The 20,827-nt window shown below is 47.8% G+C and overlaps 1 protein-coding gene across 2 annotated transcripts in view; it reads right to left on the reverse strand.

The window, feature by feature from the left end:
- The window catches only part of LAMA5 (laminin subunit alpha 5), a 209,382-nt gene that overhangs the window by 62,603 nt on the left and 125,952 nt on the right, over positions 1 to 20,827 (reverse strand). The window contains exons 24-34 of one of the 2 annotated variants that reach the window (XM_077929358.1): positions 14,870 to 15,012; positions 14,674 to 14,780; positions 14,390 to 14,534; positions 11,326 to 11,486; positions 9,807 to 9,915; positions 8,503 to 8,600; positions 6,242 to 6,440; positions 4,909 to 5,035; positions 3,843 to 3,982; positions 3,457 to 3,572; positions 2,056 to 2,267 (exon numbers count right to left, since the gene is read on the reverse strand). In XM_077929358.1, coding sequence (XP_077785484.1) covers positions 2,056 to 2,267; positions 3,457 to 3,572; positions 3,843 to 3,982; positions 4,909 to 5,035; positions 6,242 to 6,440; positions 8,503 to 8,600; positions 9,807 to 9,915; positions 11,326 to 11,486; positions 14,390 to 14,534; positions 14,674 to 14,780; positions 14,870 to 15,012 — 1,557 coding nt within the window. Of the gene's footprint in view, positions 1 to 2,055; positions 2,268 to 3,456; positions 3,573 to 3,842; positions 3,983 to 4,908; positions 5,036 to 6,241; positions 6,444 to 8,502; positions 8,601 to 9,806; positions 9,916 to 11,325; positions 11,487 to 14,389; positions 14,535 to 14,673; positions 14,781 to 14,869; positions 15,013 to 20,827 lie in introns of both variants that reach the window. The other variant, XM_077929357.1, reaches the window with a different exon arrangement.

Here is a 20,827-nt window from a genome sequence, read left to right on the forward strand (position 1 = left end):
CGCCGCCGTGAGCGGAGGCGGCGTGGGGGACCCCGCAGGTCAGGGCGAGTCGGCTCGTCAGCTGCCACGACAGGAGCAGGGCGGGCGGCGAGGGGGTGGCTGGGTGGGGGAGATCCCCCTCGGATCTGCTCCCTCTCAGGCTCGGTCGGCGCTGTCATGAAGCGAGACGAGGCTGGAAGGCGCCGCTCTCCTCCTCCCTCCGCAGCAAGCGTGGCCTGGCGCGAATCAAATCGCCGCTCCTGTCCCGTGCGCTCAGGTGGGCAGCTCCAAAGGGGCGCCCGCGTGCGCCGGCTTGGGGTGGCTGCCCAAGCGCCTTCTCTCTCTCGCCTCCTCCCACGAGTTCGGGGTCAGCCTCCCGCTCCTCCTCCGCTTCCTCCTGCCAGCCGCCGGGGTCTTTGGTCGCCGCAGCCTCCCGTCCAAGAAGCACCTTCGCCCAGGCAAGGACGCGCGCGGAGCTGGCGAGCGCCGAGGGGTGGGGCTTTCGCGCCTGCCTCCCGAACCAGGAGGGCCGGGTCGCCGCCGTGAGGGAAGGGTGCCGGGGCGCTGCTGCTGCTGCTGCCGCCGCCGCTCCCGGCAGGCATGGGCCCAGCTGAGGCGGCGGCGATAGCGGGCGGAGGAGGGGGCGGCGGCGGGGCCGAGGTGGCCGCCGGCGGCGGCGGCGGGTGGAGCAGGAGGGCGGCCGAGGCCGGTGAGGGAGTAGGGTTGCCCGGGGCTTGAGGAGCCATCGCCGGGAGTTGCTGCTGCTGCTGTTGCTGCTGCTGCCCGGACATGCCGGCCTCCTCCTCGTCCGCTGTCTCGCGCTCCTCCCTTTTGCGCGCGCTGCCCCGCCGCCGCCCCATTGGCCGGGTCCTGTCAGCTGATCCTGTGTTATTTCCTGTGTGTGTGTGTGTGAGGGGAGAATGGAGAGAGAAACCTCGGCACCACCACCGCGGAGCCGCCCCCGGCTCGACGCGGATCCTCGCCGCCGCCGCCCCGCCTCTCGCCGCCCGACTCGCCCGCCTCCCTCCCACGGCACACCAGGCAAGGTCTCGCGGCACATTAGTGTGCCGCGGAACACCGGTTGGGAAACACTGGTCTAGTGGATACTGGAATGTATCTGAATCTGAAAGACACTTCCAATTACATGCCAATAAATAAGTTTAGTAGCACAAGATTCCACTTGCCCACACAGGCCTTGTTCATAAATTCTCAACAGGCACTCTGTAGGAAATTAGAAGCACGTGTGTGTATTTTTCAGCCATTAAATCTAAAGTAGAAACAGAGCTGAGGAAACAGCAGCTGCTGTGCTAATTTATTCTGTATATAAAAGACCATCTCAGTGAACAGCCGACTAGCAGGATCCATTGGGGCTGCGAATGGTAAGAAGCATCTTGCTTCTCCTGTTCTCTGGCAAGTGAGGCCGAATGTCTCTTCTGGTAGCAGCCAGAGAGCAACAGCTTGGAACACTGCTGAACAAGGGAAGGCATCTGGAAGAGACTTCTATTTCTATGTACAAAGATTGACCATGGATGGCCAGGGAATTATGAGCGAAGTTCCTTTTCCACAATCTCAACTGCTCAGAAGCACAATGCATGAAAAGGACAATTGAATATTTGCAGGCTCTGTTGTAAAGTTACTCTGCCAGGGGATAGGCTTGCAATTAATCTCCATGCTTGAATATACATATATGCTATGCTGGAATTCTATGGCCATGTGTATTTTTCCTGAAGCATCTGTGATCTGGTTACTAATTCCAACCATTCCCCACTCATGCCTCCTTCTGGAAAATTTTGCACCCATTTTTTCATTCTGATGTAGTGCCGTCCATGGATATAATTCCAAAATAGTTCTATGGAAGGAAAGCACTGCATTCAAAACAGGTTCCCAGGCTGCCACTGAAACATAAGGATGCAGGGAGAACCATAGCCCAGTATTCCATTCACATAATATTGATACAGGTACCCAGCAGCTTCTGGGTATGTTAGTCTGGAAAGCGAAACTGAATGGCATGCATGTCAGACCTGGCATGCTGTACATATCAGTCCCGAATGGCACAACATCTCTCAAAAGACTCACGTCTGCAGCTGGGGAAACCCCAATAGCCTGTAGCACAGCGGGAACACTCTCGCCCGATGACATTTGACTTGCAAGTGCACTGGCCACCAAACGGCTCACACTGGCTCCGGATGGCTCCTGCCTCGTGGCAGTGGCAAGGCTGGGCCCCGTTGTTGTAAAAAAGAGAGATAGATATGGCAGAGTCCTGGCAGAACTTGGAGGATGTTGCAGGGCTGCAGAGAGAGGGAGAAGGTGCTGTGCTGAGTCTCACAGGAGTAGACAGTCCACACATTTAATTCATGAATTATGATTTGTAGCCTGCCCCATTCCGCAGCTTCTCTTTCCAAATCTGGGGGGCTAGAAGCAGAAAGACGCGAACTCTGAGCCTGGGGAGACAGAGCTGCTGATTATGGACCAATTAACAGATTCTGCATCTGTGCAGCTATATTGTATATGTGCAAAATGCACACAAGCACTGACTCTAAGGATGACTGGTGAAACTGGAAATTAAGGGAAGCCACCTTGGGTGTGAGACCTGGAAGACCTGCTTGCTGCAATGCAGGGATTTTCCCACCTGGCATAGGAGGGTGGATTCCTGACTGACTCCAACTACAAAAGTTGAGGCTGCTGAAAAGAACATCCTCTCCTCTGCTCTCTCCTTGGGAGTTCTCTGGGCAGCTGCTGTTACCATCCCTGGTCTCTGAGCTGCCCCCGACCAGCCACAAAGAGAGGTGCTTCCTCACACTGCCCCACAGGGGCCTGGTCAGCACCCCCTGGCCAGCCCCAGAGGCACTATTTGCCTGGGGAGCTTATTAGCCAGGGCTGCTGCAAAAACAGCTGTGCAAGCCTTTGGGAGACAGAGACACAAGAGGGCATCTGAGGAGGGAGGTAAGGAAAGAGGGACAGAGGCCAGTGTTGCCCGTGGCACCCCTGACCATCATTCAAGGCACCCTAGGGTGCCAGGGCACACTGGCTGAAAACCACTGGGCTATTATTTATGGGGGGTTGTTGCTGATAATTTTTTGTATCTTTATTTTGGATTGTATTATCAATGTGGAATTTGTTCAATTACGGCTGTGCACTTTTGATGTGTGTTGTTTATTGTTTACGACTACTTTGCTATTTTTGTAACTGTATGAACCTTTTCATATTGTAAACCACCTTGATGGTGGTTTTGGCTGTGGAAAGGCGGCATAAAAATAAAATGATGGTGGTGGTGATGATAATAAATTTCACATCAACAATGGGAACTGATGTTAAAGATGAAATCCTGGATGTATTCGTCAAGTTACCCAAAGCCCAGTAGAGGGTTTAGAATTTAGAGTGGCTGGGGAAACCCAGCCAGATGGGCAGGGTAAAAATAAATTATTATTACTTTATTATTATGGTTTTGCAAAGTGGCACCCATTTTTTGTATCTCACTTGATATAAAAGCTGTTGACTCCACAGTTGCTGATGAAATCATAGGACTTGTCTAGTGGTTCTTCTGAAAGGTAGCTGGAACCATAACTGTCTTCAGGAACCACGAGGATATAATCCTAAAAGATCAAACAGCAAATAAACAAACTGGGAACGATCTGGGGAGGCGGATGAGTCAGGTGACCCTTCTTACACCACAAAAGAAAATCACATATTCCCTGCCTTTACAGGGTGGAAGGGCTAGCATAATGGATGCCTCCTTCACCTCATACAGAGAAATGCTGTTCTATAAGTGGGAGAGAACATATTTTAGAATTCCCCATTAGTTATTGCAGTCATTCTTGCAGACCTCACTCACACACACACACAAAATTAAGATAGGAACATACCAGCCAAAGGTACCTATTCTCTGGCACACGAATGACCACACTCAAGTCATTATCCGTAATGTCCAAAACAATTTGATTTTCTGAAACTACCAGATTCCGGCAACCATATCCATGTGGGCAGAAAGTAGCATTAGCCTGTCCTGGAAAAAGCCAGAGAGTACACGTCACCTTAAGTTCATCAGGTTCTGCTTTCATACCTTGGAAGTATTCCCCCTTGACAGCAGTCATCTCACACAAGCTTAATGTTCTACAATAGTCTCTCCCAATTTATTACTGTCTAGAACTTTTGGACTACAACTCCTATTATCTCCGAGCTATGCTGGCTGCGACTGATGGGAGTTGTAGTCGAAAACACTTGGAAGGGTACCAGGTTGCAGAAGGAAGTCCTAGCAGAACATGAGCAGAAATGGAAGAGCTGGTGCTATAATGACTATTGTTATTATCTATTTAAGGGCAGCTCCTATGCTGTTGGCTCTAGTCTATGAAACCTTCTGCCGCAATAACTCTGTTCAGTCTTTTAAGGTGTCATGGGGCTCCTTTTTGCAGCTGACACTGTAGGAAGCATCCTCCTACAGTCTGGCTAGCTTATATGCAAAACACTCTTAGGGAGGAAGTCAACATTATGCTATGCCCATCGCCCCAGCAGGGCAAGAATTTCAGCTTGCCAGACAGAACAACCCCCACTTTCTCCCCCCACCCCCACATACAGTTCTGGGGATTCTCCAGACCACCCCCCCCAAGACAAGTTTTTTTGTGGGGGGAGCGTGCAGGGGATGGAAATAATAATAATAATAATAATAATAATAATAATAATAATAATAATAATAATAATAATTTATTTATGCCCCACACATCTAGCTGGGCCTTCCCAGCCACTCTGGGCGGCTCCCAACAGAATTAGCAGCACAATAAACAATCAAACATTTAAAAACTTCCCTAAACAAAAGCCCCATTGCACAGACTTCCGCTGATGGGACTCATTCATTGAACCCCACCCTTATTTTACTATTAATACTGCTTAGCTTGCAGCCCTACAAGCCCCAACACAAACCGGAGGATCACTTACCCTGCCAGATGCGTCCACCGTTGATCAACACTTCCACAGGAAAAGTTGGGTGACTGGGCTGGTAACAGTGCAGGATGAAGGCATAACGCCCCAGACTTTGGATGTGGCCATTCAACACAATAGTTGTCTGCAAGAAAGCACAGGGGCAGAATCCTAAACACTATTGTTTCCTTTATGTTGTTTGTGTCACTGATTTTTAAATGTCAGGTTGCCTCTGCGACTTCAGTGCTGCTTACGTCAGAAACAGCCACTCCAGACTGGGATATTTATTTTCCCTATAAAGGTACCTCCACAAGAAAAGACTGCCAAGTCAGCAGGGGCGCATGCTGCAAAATACTCTCCTGTTACATCTGAGGCACTGCCAACATTTCTGTGCCCACCTCCGTAATCTCTGTTTTGATGCCACACCACACCCTGGAAGTGGAAGCCTTTGGTAGCTGGAGTGCCAGCTTGAAAACTCCCCTCTTCTCTTTGGCTGCTGCTTCTCTGCCCACCTGCTGCGGCCCACTTCAATTAGAGGAAGAGGGTGATGCCCACAAACAAACATCAGCACCAAAACCTCCTTCGCATATGGACTTCTTGACACACTGCACAGGAGTCCTGGGACAGCCTTTCCTTTCACATTAAAGAAACAACAACACTTACACTATGGATTCTGTGTTGTCTCTAAAGCAGCACCAGCCAAGTTCTACTGGTGCAATGGTGCTTTCATTCCCTCTCCTCTCCCTGCCTGCCCCCAAAATATTCTCCGGAGGGTCCCCGAACCATCCAGAGTTGATTCTGAGGATGCTCAGCATGCATGGAAGAAGGGGAGGATAATACTCCAGAACGGGAGCACTGGATACCTCCCATAATGTCTAGCTCATAATGTCTTCCCTGGGGATGCCGCCACCACCACCACCACCGCCGCCGACGCCGACACTTCTTGTGAGTAGGCAGAGTGAGCTTGTCCGCTCTGCTCTCTGGCCCACAAGGGCAGCGGCGGCAGCAGCGGAGGGAAAATGAACAGCGCAAAAGGGCTGGCTCCAGAGAGGGGCTGCTTAAAATGGCGCTCAGCCAGCTCAGCCCAGCCCAGCCCCCTTCCTCCTCTAGGCAGGGCAGGCAGAAGCCAGGAGGAGGGAGGGAGGGAGGGAGGGAGGGAGGGGAGGAGGCACCGCTGCGGTGTGTGTGTGTGTGGGGGGGGGAATGGAATGGCGCAGGGGGGGAAATGGCGCAGCCTGAACGAACAGAATCCCCACGCCGATCCACGGACAGTCTGCAGGCCGGTTCCTGAAGGCAATTGGGCCCGATCTCAACAAATGCTACTTTCTAATTTCCTCTTCATCGCACTTACCTGGGGAGCCTTTAGCAGGATGAGCTCTGCAGAGGTGTCTAATAAGGTTGGAGGCTGAAGTGGAGCTGCAGGCGGAATAGCCACTGGGGGGACACTAAAGGCATGGATCAGGGGGAAGCCTGGAGCGACTGGTAGTAACTGTCCTTCCTCCAAGACAACGGACTGCGAAATCTTCTGATACCTTGATGGGACACAGGAACTACTTTGGAGGAGAAAAGAAGAAGAATTTTATGGGCTCTGGAGTCAAACAAAAGGCAAATATTCCCATGGGAACACAGCAAGGAAGGGAATTCAAATGTCCATAATGCAAAGCATGCCTTGTACAGGATTACAGGAAGACTTTATTAGATAGGGGACAGCATCTCTCTCCTGGCTCCTATATACAATCTAAAACTCATTTAGTAGCACCTTATAGACCAACTAAGTTTGTTCTGGTAAAAGCTTTTGTGTGCATGCACACTTCTTCAGATACCATGCACACGAAAGCTTATACCAGAACAAACTTAGTTGGTCTATAAGGTGCTACTAGACAATTCCCCCCCAACTGTGTCAGACCAACACAGCTACCTACCTGAATCTAGAATCTAAAACTTAGTCAAGCTTCACCTAGTCTGGATAAGAAATGGGGAAGGGAGGAGTTCAACTGTAAATTGATACTGCATCCTTTTAGTTGAGCTTCATCCACTAGGCTGAAGAAACAACAACAGAACTAAGGTTTAAGAATCTGCATGATAGGAATCCCCCATCATAGGGTATCCTCCTAGTTCTGAATGGGAATATACATTTACAAGGGACTAAGCATATTTATGGAGGGTACGTCTAGCAATGGCTATTAACCATTCAAGTTCAGATGAAGTAGGTCACCAGGAATCAGTTGTTGGGTTCAAGTTCTGCTCAGAGGCTTCCCAGAGACATCTGATTAGCTATCACAGGGAACAGGATGCTCACTTAGATGGACCGTTCTCCATACTTCCTTAGGAAAATACGTGGTGCCTCTTCTCCTTCATAGCCTCAAGTGCCTACTCTCCTGTGCCAAGTACTAGCTACCTTCCCAATATTATATAGTCTCCAGTCCCTGAGAAAAATTAGCTACTGCAGCTGCCCACTGAGATACCTAGATTCAACAAATACCAAGGGCTACTGATGACAATGTTCAGACCAAAGCATACAAATATCACACATACAAAATTCCACAGATCATTCCAAGTGGACTCTCTAATGGAATTTGAAAATTAGCTGTGGAGAATCCTGGACACCCACACCCAACCCCGATAGTAGTTAAATGGTGCTCAAGCACTCTTTACACTGTCTTGCAAGATACTACCTGCAAGTGGGGACGCAGGTGGCGCTGTGGGTTAAAGCCTCAGCACCTAGGACTTGCCGATCGAAAGGTCGGCGGTTTGAATCCCTGCGGCGGGGTGCGCTCCTGTCGTTCGGTCCCAGCGCCTGCCAACCTAGCAGTTCGAAAGCACCCCCGGGTGCAAGTAGATAAATAGGGACCGCTTACTAGCGGGAAGGTAAACGGTGTTCCGTGTGCTGTGCTGGCTTGCCAGAGCAGCGATGTCACGCTGGCCACGTGACCCGGAAGTGTCTCCGGACAGCACTGGCTCCCGGCCTATAGAGTGAGATGAGCGCACAACCCTAGAGTCTGGCAAGACTGGCCCGTACGGGCAGGGGTACCTTTACCTTTACCTTTTTACCTGCAAGTGAAATGAAGCATAATGTGACTTCACTTGCTCTGATCCAGTCATTCAAGGTTACCCTTGCTTCTTCTCCTGTCCTTCACACTTGTCTTTTGTTTACGTTAACTCTTGTAAAGCACCATACATGCTGACCTTATTAACTAATTAAAATACAATACCACCCATAACCCATTAAAATAGGACGATGGCATATAAAGCCTAACACAAGTGTGGGGAACCTCTGGACCCCCAGATGTTTCTGAACTACAATTTCCATCAGCCCTAGCAAGCATGACCAGTGGACAGGGATGATGATGGGAGCTGTAGCACAGCAACATCTGGAGGGCCAAACGTTTGCCACACCTGGCATAACACAAGGCGCCATGGCCGTTACTCTGGGGCACGTTCGTCTTCAATCATTTGAGAACTCTTTAAGCCATTAACAGGATCTAGTGAATGGTTTTTGAAGCATTTGGTGTGCACTGTAGCACCGTTAAAACTAGACCTGGTCAGTTGCCTGGGTGAGAGACCAATGGAAGCTCCGGTTTTAAGCATAATACATTTTTTAAAGACCTTTACCTGTTTGGTGAGAATGCTCCATGGACACTGATGCAGTGAACATTTGGTTCCACAAACTCTAATGTGAATTGTTCATATGGGATGAGGTACACTTTGTGCTAAAGACAGAAGAGAAGGGAAAACAAGGTTGGGCATGGTGGGGAGGAGAACCACTCGTGCTTTTGCTTCTAGGTCTGTGCAAATATTACTTTTAGAAACATTTTATGTAGGGCAATTTAGAACTCTCACATTTGCTGTTCACACAACAAAACATCCAAAGCAGAGACCTATGGAGGAATGCAGCAGGTGTCTGTGTGATGAGACAAAATCTGTTTCTCATTTTGTCTAGTCCCAGAACTAACAGCTGCAGTCTGTGTCCTCACAAGATATGTTACCAGAGTGGTTACTGGTTCATATCATCCAGATGTTGTGATGTTTGCATCAGCATTTCCTAGTAAAAGCTTCTTTGGCAAGGAAGTGACTTCTTATTGTGGTGAACTTCCATATTCCTCCAGAAACTAGATCTAGATAATTCTGATGCAAACTCCATAATTATTTCCCAGAAACTAAATTGAAATAATTCTGGTGCTACCTATGATATGAAAATATAAGGGAAGGATGAATAGATTCCTTTCCTAGTAAGGGGGAAATGGGAAGACTAAGGCCATAGACTAACAGTGGGATAGACCCACCAAGTTTGCCAAAGCAAAAAGCATTATTCATCTTGACTGCTTCTCAAGAGCAAAAGAAACCTTTTCCTGTCACTGAACTGAGAACATAAACACAGAAATCTCTTTCAGAGCTTGCATCATGCCTTCCTACTCCTTGGCTCAGACTGTGTCTGCTATGTACTGAGTTGAATAGGATCCAAATTGCAGCAGTCTGATTGGTCCTAGAACAATAGGATCCAGAATGCAGCAGTCTGATTGGTCCTAGAACAATAGGATCCAGAATGCAGCAGTCTGATTGGTCCACAGGAGCCACCCAATCCAACTCCAGGTGGAAGTGAATCCGCAACCTGATTGGCCTACAGGAGAATCCTGGAACTAGCCAATCACATGGGGCCCATTGTGAAAATAATGTATATAAAGCAGACATTTTGGGGGAACTTCTATTCCTCACTACTATGAGCTGAATAAAGAGCATGAAATCCACACTCGACTCCGAGTATATTTCAGTGTCCAAAGTCGGTTTCCCATCTCCAATCTTTCCCCACCCCACAGCCACTAATATTCCTCCTCTTCCACTTGCCCCCACCTTCGAATTGTCAGGTTTGCTGTAGACATTTTGCCACAGTCTGGCAATGCTTTGCTTCAAAGGCTTACCAAGAAAAAGTGGGCCTGATCTGCAGAGAACTGAATTGTAGCTTTGGTGGCCAGATCGAAAGCTGCCAAGCGATTTAGCGAATCTAAAACTATCCCACGGCAGAGGAAACTGCAAGACAAAAGCAGCGGTCAAGCTCAAGGATAGTCTTATCCTGCCAAGTACTCTTCCCCACCCCACCCCCTTGGTGGTTTCCCTTGTAACTCTTTGAATTGCTTTCTTTGAGTAATAGCATCGGGGTGTTTCCCAAGGATATCCAGGTCTTCGTTTCCTATCGTTAAGGTCACGGGCTGAAGTCGAAGGAGTTCCCAGACAATGCCATAAATCTGTCATTTATATAAATACTGTCTAGTTGCTTAAATAGAGCACCAAGGCTTAGGATGCTCATGCTATTTTCAATTTCACCCCTCCTTCTTCTGAGAACATGGACTCTTGGTCCAGGTTTCTGGCACTGGTATATGCAATACTAAGAGATGAAAAAGCCTGTGCCTTTCACACAACTGCATGGAACGCAAATTGACTTCAGACCATTCAGTCCTTGCTTATTTATTAAAATTGTATCCTGTATATCATGGGTAGGCAACCTAAGGCTTGGGGACCGGATCCGGCCCAATCGCCTTCTAAATCCGGCCCGTGGACAGTCGGGGAATCAGCGTGTTTTTACATGAGTGGAATGTGTGCTTTTTAAAAAAATGAATCTCTGGGTTATTTGTGGGGAATAGGAATTCGTTCATTAATTTCCCCCTCAAAATACAGTCCTGCCCCCCACAAGGTCTGAGGGACAGTGGACCGGCCCCCTGCTGAAAAAGTTTGCTGACCCCTGCTGTATATCCTTGAAGGAGGTAGAGGCTTCATATAAGTTACTCCCCCCCCCCTTCACCTTTATTCTTACAATAGCCCTGTGGGTCAGGCTGAGAGGCTGTGACTGACCCATGCTCATGAAGCAAGTTTCATGGTAGAGTGGGGATCTCAACCTTCATCTCTCCAGTCTTAGGTTTGGTACTCTAACCACTATATGCTACATTGGCTCTGCAAAGCAGGAAGTACTTATTAGACTGTGTAACAGGACAGGCAGACTATCAACTCATTGCCTCCCTCCCTAGTTGAAACAATAACCATAGGCTGCATTGCCCTGCTCTCTATTATTGTGGCTTCTTTACTAAATCCCTGTTAATTTCCCTGCAAAGTCTCCAGCAGACACTTTAGAAGTGTGCAGAAGATCTACATAGCCTTGATCTCTCTCTCTCTTGGTCTTCCTTCAATCAGCTGCTTTGAAAGAGATAATGCAAGTTAATTGCATGGGATGGATCTTTGTTTTGGCCCAGTTAAAACCAAGGAAATTTAAACAGATGCTTACAGCTCAAGAAGGCTAACTGTGAATTCTGAGACAACCCCCCCCCCAATAATAACAGTAGAATGAAATAGCAAGAAAGCTCTAGTCACAAACTATGCAACATAATGAGGAGTGTCTGTTCCTCCGTTAGGTCCACACTCTAACTGTCTTTCATCTTGAGGGCATACCTGTACTTGCAGGTGTATATAAGGAGAGTGCCCTGCTGAACGGCAAGCTGCGGTGAGCTGACTGCTACATTGATTGTTTGCGGAGTATCCTCAGTGGCATATTCAACCAGGAGTGCATACTTCCCTGGCTGGGGTACGGCAATTGAAAGCTGTATTTCCATCTGCACACAAGAATAAGCAGATATTAGGAGAAAAGCACATTATGCTGGGGCTCAGGATGCCCTGACATAAATCTAAATCTATGCTTTGAAACAAGCACACTATGAAATCTCTTGGCATGTCATCTTCCATGTTCCAGGAAATGTTTGGGGGGGAATTATGGTGCATTAAGACACATATACGAAATTAAACCAGAATTGAAATATGTGTATCTTTTGTTGTAACGGGACAGAAACACGATAGAAGCCGGAAGCCATGTTTTTCAACTCCAGCATTGCATTTTCTGGGGGAAAGCAAGAAAACATTAAATCAGAATCAGTCTAGCAGTGCAATCCTATTTTTAGTTACTTGGAAGCTAAGTCCCACTTAGGTCTTATTCCACAATAAGCAAGCAGAATTGCAGTCAACCTTTCTGCACCCGACTCTTCTGTTTGTAGGCCAAGAAACAGAATTCATGATCTGTGAATTCTATAGTTGTTTAACAATTGCCTCTGGGGTGTCTGGACTATGGCTATTAGTCTGAACTTAAGAGAAGAAGAAGAAGAAGAAGTGGAGGAGGAGGAGGAGGAGGAGGAGGAGGAGGAGGAGGAGGAGGAGTTTGGATTAGATATCCTGCTTTATCACTACCCTAAAGAGTCTCAAAGCGGCTAACAATCTCCTTTCCCTTCCTCCCCCACAACAAACACTCTGTGAGGTGAGTGGGGCTGAGAGACTTCAGAGAAGTATGACTAGCCCAAGGTCACCCAGCAGCTGCATGTGGAGGAGTGGGGACGTGAACCCGGTTCACCAGATTACGAGTCTACCGCTCTTAACCACTACACCATGCTGGCTCCCAGATGCACCCTCCCCGCATCTCCAGAACCTAAGACGAGCCCTGCTGGATTGGATCCAGTTGGGTCCATCTAAGTCCAGCATCTATAGATTCCCAAACAGGAAGCCCCCAGGCAGGAGATGATGCCAACAGCCCTCCCTTGCTGTTGCTCCCCAACTGCACATAATTCAGTGGCATTCTACCTCTCAACATGGAAATTTCATGTGGCCATTATGTATCATCAACAGATCTGGCCAGTTAAAAGTACCGTATTTTTCGCACCATAGGACGCACTTTTTCCCTCCTAAAAAGCAAGGGAAAATGTGTGTGCGTCCTATGGAGCGAATGCAGGCTTTCGCTGAAGCCTGGAGAGTGAGAGGGGTCGGTGCGCACCGACCCCTCTTGCTCTCCAGGCTTCAGGAAGCTATCCGCTAGCCGTGGGAGACCCAGCTCTCCCACGGCTAGCGGAGCGCTGCATTAATCCCGAAGCTTCTGGGCACCAGCAAGGTCTCCGCTAGTGCCCAGAAGCTTGGGGCGCGCTGAGCTCCGCACGCCCCAAGCTTCGGGATTAGCGCTCCGCTAGCCGTGTCTAGGCTGCGGATAGCAGCCTGCTTCCCGGAGCGTCGGGCGCCCTGAAAGCATTAACCCCCCAAGCTTCTGGGCGCCAGCAAGGTCTCTGCTAGCGCCCAGAAGCTTGGGGCGCGCTGAGCTCCGCACGCCCCAAGCTTCGGGATTAGCGCTCCACTAGCCGTGTCTAGGCTGCGGATAGCAGCCTGCTTCCCGGAGCGTCAGGCGCCCTGAAAGCAGAGCTCCAGCTGCTTCGGGAACACATCCGCAGCGTGGGGAGCCTTGCAGGAATTCCCCACAGGGCTCCCCACGCTGCGGATAGCAGCCTGCTGCCTGGCGGGTGGGGCGCCCTGAAGCAGAGCGCCCCTCGCGCCAGACAGACATCCGCAGAGTGGGGAGCCTTGCAGGAGTTCCCCACAGGGCTCCCCACGCTGCGGATAGCAGCCTGCTGCCTGGCGGGTGGGGCGCCCTGAAGCAGAGCGCCCCTCACGCCAGGCATACATCCGCAGAGTGGGGAGCCTTGCAGGAGTTCCCCACAGGGCTCCCCACGCTGCGGATAGCAGCCTGCTGCCTGGCGGGTGGGGCGCCCTGAAGCAGAGCGCCCCTCGCGCCAGGCATACATCCGCAGAGTGGGGAGCCTTGCAGGAGTTCCCCACAAGGCTCCCCACGCTGCGGATAGCAGCCTGCTGCCTAGCGGGTGGGGCGCCCTGAAGCAGAGCGCCCCTCGCGCCAGGCAGACATCCGCAGAGTGGGGAGCCTTGCAGGAGTTCCCCACAGGGCTCCCCACGCTGCGGATAGCAGCCTGCTGCCTGGCGGGTGGGGCGCCCTGAAGCAGAGCGCCCCGCCCGCCGGACAGACATCGGCCAGCCCCACAAGCTCGGGGGACAGCAGGGAGGCGCAGCGCCACTATCCCGCTGTTCCTCGACCTGGTTCGGTTTCCCTGACCTGCTTTTGGGGGGGAAATAAAGGGGAAATTTTTTTCCTTTATTTCCCCCCCAAAAAACTAGGTGCATCCTATGGTCCGGTGCGTCCAATCGTGCGAAAAATACGGTACTTCCCAAAAGGCATCAGGGACAGTTCTTAGATTAACGCAAGGTGACCAATGGGGAGAAAGAAGTTCATGTAACCTGGAGAAGAGTGCAATGCTTCTTAATTAATACAATTATTGTATTTTTAATCTTTGTTGGAAGCCACACAGATTGACTAGGGAAACCCAGCCAGATGTGCGAGGTACAAATAATAAATTATTATTATTATTATTATTATTATTATTATTATTATTATTAACTAGAGAGCAGCACTACAAGCTTTCACTGGTGCATAGTAATAATAATAATAATAATAATAATAATAATAATAATAATAATAATAATAATTTATTCATACCCCGCCCATCTGGCAGGGTTTCCCCAGCCACTCTGGGCAGCTTCCAACAAAACACTAAAATACAATAACCTATTAAACATTAAACGCTTCCCTAAACAGGGCTGCCTTTAGAATAGCATCAGTGTGAGCAGGACCACTTACATCTCTTCCATTGCATTCCACCATCTCCGGCAAAACCTGCACTTTCGGACAGGGTCTCGGCAAGCTGTTGTCCACCTTACATATAGCATCGTCTCCCGACCCAAAGGGGAACTGCTCCACAGGCACGTACTTATACAGGAGGCAGCTAGAAAGGAAGAGGAATAGCTTTTCTCTCTCTCTCAGTATAAAGGTGTCTGCTAGAATGAAGTAGTGGAAATCTGAGCCAAGGAAATCGGCTCCTGTACGATCTAATCCTATAGCAAAGATGAAAATGGGAGCCTTACTTCTGACCAACTTGTTCAGGAGCTGGGCCGTAGGTGCAAGGATCTGAGACTCTGAGCTGCAATATAGGAGCCTCGTAGTAGGAACTGGGCAACAGGACCATGTAATCCTGGAATGAAGGGTAGAAACGCAAGACTTAGTTCTTCTCGCCACGGTCCTGACCCAAAGGGGAGAAAAGGGGAGGACGGCCACCCTTACCAGTAGTACACCCTCAACTTCAATGACCAGAGACCACACATTAGGGCTCAGCACAAACGGCTCCCCAAAGCTGTTCTGAGGAACGGTGACAAAAGCCGGCTCCTTTGTGGGCACAAATACAATCTGCTTTGTCTGTTCCGTATCTGCAATTAGGGGGAAAAAATAAATCAGCTTTCATTTCCATCTAGAAGGTGTGCGAGATTTCTGGAGTGGTTCCGAGGAGTTTCAAAAGAAAGTAACTTTTTATTTATACCCTGCCCTCCCCGGCCAAGACTGGGCTCAGGGCGGCTGACATCAAATATCAAATACATTAAAACACAATCAAACAATTGATTAAAATACAGCTTAAAAACTAGAATCAGGATAAAATTAAATGACTGCCCACAAATTGCAACCATAGTCGAACGGAGGAAGAGTTTCCAAGTTAATTCTCTGTGGTTTCATCTTCCTCGTGGAAAAGGAGACCATGGGCACCTGGTGAGCAGCTTGCCATGTTTCACATGCATTTGTCGAGACCAGGGGTCAGCAACCCAAGGCCCATGGTTGCGATTTTCGGCGTCTGGGCATGCGCAGAAGCGATTTTTAGCACCGCAGATATGTGCAGATGCTATTTCTGGCATGGCGCTGCGCCGGTCTGGTCCATGGAGGATCTCTGAGGGAGTGATCTGGCCCATGCCCAGTAAGCCTTGCTGACGCCTGGTCTAGACCTTGTGTCTTGACACACCCTCAAAAGATTCCATCAACAGGTTGATGTTGCAAACTTTGCAACATCCAGATGTCTTAGCTTTGCAAAGGAAGGAGGAGGTTTTCAGTTGAAGTGTACTTGAAATGCATAGCTTTTTTTGAGTCCACTGTTATTTCTAGCTGAAAACTGTGTTCTGTATCCATTGTTGAAAACTGAATGCTTTGCAACAATGTCCAAAGCTACCCACAATGAAAAACATTCACTCAAAACAAAATAAACTGAATATAAAATACAGTCATACCTCGGGATACAGATGCTTCAGGTTGCGTTTTTTCGGGTTACGGACCCGCCAAAACCTGGAAGTACCGGAACGGGTTACTTCCGGGTTTTGGCAGCCGCGCATGCGCAGAAGCACTAAATTGCGCTTTGCGCATAAGCGCCGAATCGCAAACCACGCATGCGCAGGTGCGCCGCTGCGGGATGTGAACGCTGCGGGTTGCGAACGTGCATCCCGCACAGATCACATTCGCAACCCGAGCGTCCACTGTAAATGAGTAAAATTAATGTTCACTGTACCCTGGATTCCTCCTTACTTCTTATTGTTTTATATTGCTGCTGTCCTTCAACACATAAATGAAGCTGGGTGGATGGGTCATACTCTCCCAATGATGTAAAGGTAAAAGGCAAAGGACCCCTGGACAGTTAAGTCCAGTCCAATTTGACTGTGGGGTGTGGTGCTCATTTCACTTTTCAGGCCAAGGGAGCCGGCATTTGTCCACAGACAGCTTTCCGGGTCGTGTGGCCAGCATGACTAAACTGCTTCTGGTGCACGGAGGACAGTGACGAGTGCCAGAGCGCACGAAAACACTGTTTACCCTCCCATCATTTACCCTCCCGTCATTTACCTACTTGCACTGGTATGCTTTCGAGCTGCTGGGTTGGCAGAATCTGGGACAGGGCAACGGGAACTCACCCCATCGCGCAGATTTGAACTACGAACCCTCTGATCGGCAAGCCCAAGAGGCTCAGTGGTTTAGACCCCAGCGCCACCCACATCCCAAGAACTGAATTTTGAAGGAATCGCATTAGAAAGACCCACACAATTGTTTTGCCTGAATGCTTTGCAATATTCTTTTCCCGTTTTATTTTTATTTTTTACCAGTTGGTTGTATTATTTCATCTTATTGCTAACTGCCTTGAGAGCAGCTGTGCTGAATGTTGTGATGTATAAATCTAACAAACAAACGAAGCATTTGCAGAGAGACATACAACAGGAACAAGAGATAGTACCCCTTCAGAACCAGTTCAAATCTCCTCCTCATCTCTCTCTTTCCCCCACACAAAGTAGGGCAACCTTAACAGTCAGTGAGAAGTGGTATATATTCATCTTGCAAATGGGGAGAAGAGAGTAAAGAGATACTGACTTTCCTCAATGATTGCAGTCCTATAATGAATACTAGCACAAGTGATTGCTGCAAGAGCACAGACGATAAAGGCCAGAGACCAATCTGTACGCTGTTCCTTAAAGTATCATTAATAAAGAACAGTCAGTAATGAAAACATATTCAAGGAAATTTAGGGATGTTCAAGTTTGCAGAAATAAGTGGCTCTGTTAGCAAAGTCAATGCATTTAGGTGAAGTCTATTGCACAAACAATCCTTATCATATCAGATAGCCTTAAGAATAAAGCCATTTATTTCCAAGAAGCAAAAGATTTGTTAATCAAGTTAGGATTCTTTTTGGGGGTGGGGCATGCACTCATCCTCCACTTCATCTGAGTTTATCGCACACATCACACTGCACAACCTGGCCACAAGGAAAGCAAATCAGCCAGCAAACATGGGGATAAATTGTATTTAAATCATTAGCATATGCACTTCCGGAGGCGGCGCGTTCGGTAATGGCTGCCTGCTCCTTGTAAGGAGAGGGGAGCTCCGCTGAAAACGGGTCGTCCGCTACGGCGAAGCGGAGACCCACCTAGGAAAACCACAGGGGGTAGGAGCCTGTGGTCCTGAGACCCGGCGGGTGCCAGAAGCAGCCCCTAAAACGTTGAAGGGACCCCGTAACGGGGCTCCGGATCGCGGAGGGGGTAGCGGCACTGAGGGTCGTTTCGCAGTCAGCGGAGCGAAGCCGCGCTGCTATTGCCGATCAGCGCTGACCTTTCTTCCTGAAAACTTTAATTCTGGAAAACTACAACCCGTGAGTAATTGGAACTTTACAAATTTTAAGAATATTTAAGAGATTTTGAATTCGGCTGAAAGCGGAGTGACGAGAAACAGGAAGTCCGTCTTCCGGCAAAGCTTACAGATCAAAGGCAAAGGGAATTGACAGGCTGGACGCCTTGAAATGGACTTTAAAGTGGAAGTATTATGCGTCTGACAGCACTGAGGTTTGAAAGGAAAGGCAAGTTTTCTAATTAATCTACTTTAGAGTGTGGAAACAATTTGGGAACCTCCTCCCCTGGTGGACTCTAAAGTTTAAGACCCAGTCTAGGGGTGGCAGGGGAAAAGAATGTCTTTTGCTGATACAATTTATAAAACAGATACATAGAGGCAATTTTGGACTATATAACTAAGTAACTGTATCTTGTGCCCTGAGAGGTGATACGTGTGGCAACTTTGGAAGGGCTCTGCCAGTGGAAAAAATTTTAAGGACTATTGGAAAGTTATTTAGCTGCAGGAGCTTTAATGGCGACTATAACTTTTTTCCTTTCTGAACTTCAACTGTACTCCCTTCAACTATACTCCCTCTAGCGGAGACTGGGATTTACAATTCCTTGGGAACTAACTTTGTTTTGTCTCTCCGCTGCTGCTATCTACACTGAGGCCTGTCCTTCCCTTGGAACTTTTGACAGTTTGACCTTGACTCATAGACAGGTGGGGAATGAGTGGCCAACCGTCAACAAGATCTAAAACGAAAGCAACAAAAGGCCAGCTTGTGCAAACAACCCTGACCTCTCAGTCACGTAGATCATCAGTTCCTGCTATACTGAAGGGAATTGAACTTCCAACAGTAGCTGAACTAAAAGGAACTGAGCCTTCAGCAACAGCTGAATTTAAGGGAGCTGAACAACCAGCAACTGAGGATATGGCTGCAGGTGGATCTGATGTACTTCTGAAGGAGATGTTACAACAATTTGCAATTTTAAATAAGAAGGTTGATGACCAAACAGCAAAAATTGACTTAGCCACATCCTCTATTACAAAGCTATCTGAACAAGTGGCTCAGCATTCACAAACAATTGGCAACCTAAAAGACGCTACGTCTGAGAACCGGAAACTGGCCGAAGCTGCGAACGAAAAAGCTGACCAAGCAATTCAAAAAGTGGATGAACTGAAAGGAGAGGTAAGGCCACTACACAAGCACATCAGTGACCAGCAGGCCTACCTGTCTATGGTGGAGTTGAGAAACAGGGAAAATAATTTAAGATTACGCTCTATCCCAGAGATTGAAAAAGAAGACTTGACTGGCTTTCTGACAGCAGAATTCTCCAAATTTTGGGGAATAAAGGAAGACGAAGATTTTAAAATAACAACGGCATTTAGACTGGGAAGTGTTACCAGAAAGGACAGACCCAGAGATTGCTTGATCATTTTAAAGACTAAACAGGAGAGAGACAAAATACTTGACCTTCATTTTAAGAAATCACTTGAGATCCAGGATAGAAGAGCGGAAATTTATAAGGATATACCAAAACAACTACTGGATCTCAGGGCCATCTACACTGACCTAGCAAGACTCTTGAGAGGCAACGGAATACCTTACAGGTGGGAGTTCCCACAAGGCTTATCATTTAAATACAAAGGAAAGAAGGTTAGAATTAAGTCAAAAGAGGACAACCAGAAGTTCCTGCACGACAACGGAGAAGAGCTTCAGAAGGGAATAGCAGTCCCTTGGCCTCTGCCACAGCCTGGATTGGAACCAACACCATCCCCCTCGGATCCGGACAAAAAGGAGGACACCCCATAAAGAGCAACAACAGATAGATACAGGATGTCTCTGCAGCTGTACAGTTGGAACATTAATGGTGCAAATTCCCCGGAAAAACGAAAAAGGATCTTTCATATTTTGAAAAAGGAAAATCTGGATATAATCTGCTTGCAAGAAACGCATGTGACTAGGCTCCATAGGAAAGTACTAATTAACAAAAGACTAGGCCAAGAATTTATTTCATCAGACAAAGTAAAAAAGAGGGGCCTGGTGATTTACGCAAAGGAGAACCTAGCACCGAAATTTTTGTTTAAAGATGAGCAAGGGAGAATTTTGGCAATTGAAATACAATTTCAAGGAGAAAAAGTTTTGATATTAGGAATTTATGCACCAAATGAGGGGAAAGCTGAATTTTACAAGAAGCTACATGAGACACTACTGGACTATCTGGACTACTCGAACATCATTATGATGGGAGATATGAATGGGGTGGTCTCCACTTTGATGGATAAGTCACAAAATCAAATAACTAAGGACGGCAGACTACCGAAAACCTTTTTTGAACTGACTGACAATATGGATTTGATTGACATTTGGCGGACAAGGAACCCCCTAGGTAGAGAGGGAACTTTCTTTTCTGAGGCCCACTCATCATGGACGAGAATCGACCAAATTTGGACAACTAGAGGGCTGGCACCGAAGACTACAAGAGTGGAAATCTGCCCAAAGACTTGCTCCGACCACAACGCCCTGAAAATGGAATTAAGACTTACTCCAGCCGGTTCCTTCAGATGGAAAATGAATGACACCCTCTTTAGAGATCAAGAGATCGTAAAGAAGGCCCAAAAAACTTTAAAGGATTATTTTGAAATCAACTTGAATACCTCAGTGGAGAAAAGAACAATCTGGGACGCCAGTAAAGCTGTAATGAGGGGGTTTCTGATACAACAAAACTCAATTAAGAAAAAACTCTGGAATGGGAAAAAGGATAAAATATTGGAGAAGATAAGAGATGGAGAGAAAAGGTTGAGATCTAAACCAAAATCCAAAGAGATCTTGCGTGAAATTAAATTCCATCAGGCACAATATTTGAAGTTGATAAATCAAGAAGTGGAATGGAAAATTAAACAAATGAGACAAAGATCCTTTGAGTCAGCAAACAAATGTGGGAAACTGCTGGCATGGCAGTTGAAAAAAAGACAGAAACTTAATTACGTTACCAATCTAGAGGTGGAAGGGAAAAATATCCAGAAACCAGGTGAAATTAGAAAGTGTTTCCAGAAATACTTCAAAAAGTTGTATACACAAGGGCCTGAGGAAGTGTCTGAGATGGAACGATTTTT

The sequence above is a fragment of the Podarcis muralis genome, chromosome 5 (genome assembly GCF_964188315.1).
Source record: "Podarcis muralis chromosome 5, rPodMur119.hap1.1, whole genome shotgun sequence".
Lineage (NCBI taxonomy): Eukaryota > Metazoa > Chordata > Lepidosauria > Squamata > Lacertidae > Podarcis > Podarcis muralis.